The sequence below is a fragment of the Protobothrops mucrosquamatus genome, unplaced genomic scaffold, assembly GCF_001527695.2.
Source record: "Protobothrops mucrosquamatus isolate PMUCROS unplaced genomic scaffold, P.Mucros_1.0 scaffold18670, whole genome shotgun sequence".
Classification (NCBI taxonomy): domain Eukaryota; kingdom Metazoa; phylum Chordata; class Lepidosauria; order Squamata; family Viperidae; genus Protobothrops; species Protobothrops mucrosquamatus.
Window position 1 is genome coordinate 1 of NW_015404429.1, and position 2927 is coordinate 2927.

Below are 2927 nucleotides of genomic sequence, written 5' to 3' on the forward strand. Positions count from 1 at the left end.
GTTGACTGAACTTGTGGCTGTTTATGTGTAACAAAATATCTTGAAAATAAACCACGATCTTGTCTTCAGGTGAGAAAGAAGGACCAGATCAACATTGAGACGAAGAACAAAACAGTGAGATTCATTGGCGAGCTAACTAAGTTTAAGATGTTCTCCAAAAGTGACACGCTGCATTGCTTAAAGGTTAGTGTTTATTGATCGGATCCTGTCCCTTCATCACGACTAACTAGAGGTGACTATGCTTCAAAATAGGCTTGTGAAAGAGGATGTGCGTAATTAGAATTGTCTGTAATGATGCTGTCGAGCCCCGCGGGCCCGACATTCACGGGCAGACGGGAACCCGTCTGCTGAACCACCGCCTCCCTCCCGCCCTTCACGCCAGCCGGCGACATTCCCGAACAGCCCAGCTGGTAGGCGCAAGTCCGGGGGGTCGCCAGCTGATGCACGCAGGAGTTCGGTGCCGCGGCAGCCTCTCCTTCGCCCTCCTCACCAGCCCGAGCTGTCGCCAGACAACCCAGCTGGCTGGCGCAGGTCCGGGGAATCGCCAGCTGATGGGCGCAGGAGTTTGGCGCCACGGCGGATTCCCGACCGGCCGCCTCATCGGCTGGAGCCATTGCCGGGACTTGCACGTTCGCCGGCAAGGAGCGTGTCAGCGGCCAGTGGGGACCACGCCAACGGTCCATCACCTCGGAGGCTTGGAACACGGAGGCGTGGGACGCAAAGCAGCGCGGTGCCGGAGGAGGCGGCAGGACAGGGGGGAGGGGTTACCTGATTCTGGACGCCTGCCTGTGAGCCAGCCGGAACGTGAAAAAGAAGCAATGTCCCGGCTGACTGCTTTTTGAACTATGCAGGCCAGATGGTGGCTTGTGGGCTGGGGGGTGGGGCATGCGCGCGGAGAGGCTATGTAAAGTGCTGGGAGCAGTTCACTCCCAGCGCTAACTTTTTTTTCCCACGGAGTAAAAGCCGTTTGTCAACCGTTCCTGCTTGCTGGCTTCTTTTCCTGGGCTCCAGGGAGGACGTCTTGACAGATGCTTTATCATTTAAACATTTCTGGTTTTTTTTAAAAAATAAATAAATTAAGGTTTAGTATTGCAGATGGGAATAGAATATGCAAATGCATTGCAGCACCACATTTTACTTGGGTCCCAAAATAAGCTTTCTTGAGATGTAAAAGAAATACAGAGGATGAAGCACGCTGACGGCGCACGATTGTTTCATCACGAAATACCTTTAAACGGTGATGCAAATTTTTCACAGATGCTTCTGTCTGACTTCTCCCATCACCACATTGAAATGGCGTGCACTTTGTTAGAGACTTGTGGGAGATTCCTCTTCAGGTCTCCAGACTCCCATTTGAGGACCAGCGTTCTTTTGGTAAGAATTATATTATCCATATATAACTTTGTTCTAATGGTAAATATTCTTGAGGTGTGTATTCTTTTTCACGGAAGAAGAATATTCTTCACAGAAACGATAGGGTCTTCGGATTTATTTAGGGAATTTGCAGTGGGTCAGCCCCACCAATAAGATCTCTTCAGGTACAGGTCTTCCTTCCTTCCTTCCTTCCTTCCTTCCTTCCTTCCTTCCTTCCTTCCTTCCTTCCTTCCTTCTTTCCTTCCTTCCTTCCTTCCTTCCTTCCTTCCCCTCCTTCCCTCCTTCCCTCCTTCCCTCTTTCTTTCTTTCTTTCTTTCTTTCTTTCTTTCTTTCTTTCTTCATATTATGGATCATTCTGGTGAATGCAGAAACTAATTCTAGGGCTGGAGTGAAATATTATAATTGGATAGTTGGTTTGAGGGCACGTGAAATAAGTAATCTTGGAAGTAAAATTGCAGATGTCCTTCCTATATTATCAGCCCTCCGGCTGAGTTCATAAGAGTTGCACTTTTATTGACAGTTGGCAGGGTGCAAGTTAAGAAATTAATTGTTGTTCAGTTGCTACATCGAGTCTGACCCTTCGCGACCCCATGGACCACACCAGGTACCCCCTTGTCTTCCATTGTCTCCCAGAGTTTGCCCAGACCCACCTTCATTTTGTCAATGTCCCTATCTAACCATCTCCTCTTCTGCCGTCCCCTTCTCCTTTTGCCTTCTGTCTTTCCCAACATCAGGATCTTTCCCAAGGAATCCTCTCTTCTCTTTAGGTGGCCAAAGTCTGAGCTTCAGCTTCAGGATCTGAAAGAATTAATACCTCTTGGTAAATGAGTGAGGGGGCGCAATGGCTCAGCAGTTAAAGATGCTGACTTGGTTAGAGAAGCTTATCAAAACCAGGGTCTCGTTCAAAGTTTTATTTATTTCATGTATCAAATTCGGAACCCCCTCCATCTCACTCGCAGAGCGATACGACGTTGTAGCTTCCCTGCCCTGCATGATTTCACCTCTTGTTCCTAGGAACAAATGATGCGGAAGAAGCAGGCCATGCATCTCGACGCGCGCTACGTCACGATGGTGGAAAACGCCTACTATTACTGCAACCCTCCTCCCGCGGAGAAGACGGTCAAAAGGAAGCGCCCTCCTCTCCAGGAATATATTCGGAAGCTGCTCTATAAGGACCTCTCCAAAGTCACCACTGAAAAGGTTCCTCGTATATTTCTTCTGCAGTCGTGATCGATGTGGGGAGAGATTAGCCCTTAGTTTAGGGCAGTGGTTCTCAACCTATGCGTCGGGACCCCATTTGGGGTCGATGGACCATTTCACGGGGGTCGCCAAGCAAGGCTGTCCGCCATTTTTTCCCCTTTTCCGGCGGGTGCCTTACCTCCCTTGGGCTGGGCCAGCTGGTGGTCGGCCTGCTCCGTCTCTGCCGCTTGCCAGCTACGCCTCGGCCGGCGCAGGGGGCGGAACCACGCATGTGCGGCGCTCCCGGGCAGGGAAAGTCCTCGACTTACGACCGGTTGGGTAGTCCTCAACTTACGACCGGTTTAGTCCTCGAC

General features: G+C 50.4%; 1 protein-coding gene across 1 annotated transcript; it reads left to right on the plus strand.

Annotated features, from left to right (window-relative positions):
* Nucleotides 1-69: 69 nt before the first annotated feature.
* Nucleotides 70-2574, plus strand: LOC107301880 (regulator of nonsense transcripts 2-like; the record flags this gene model as incomplete). Its single annotated transcript, XM_015831045.1, has 3 exons — nucleotides 70-183; nucleotides 1258-1374; nucleotides 2389-2574. Coding segments are annotated over 3 exons (417 nt in total), but the record flags the coding sequence as incomplete, so codon positions are not given.
* Between the last annotated feature and the right edge of the window lie 353 nt (nucleotides 2575-2927).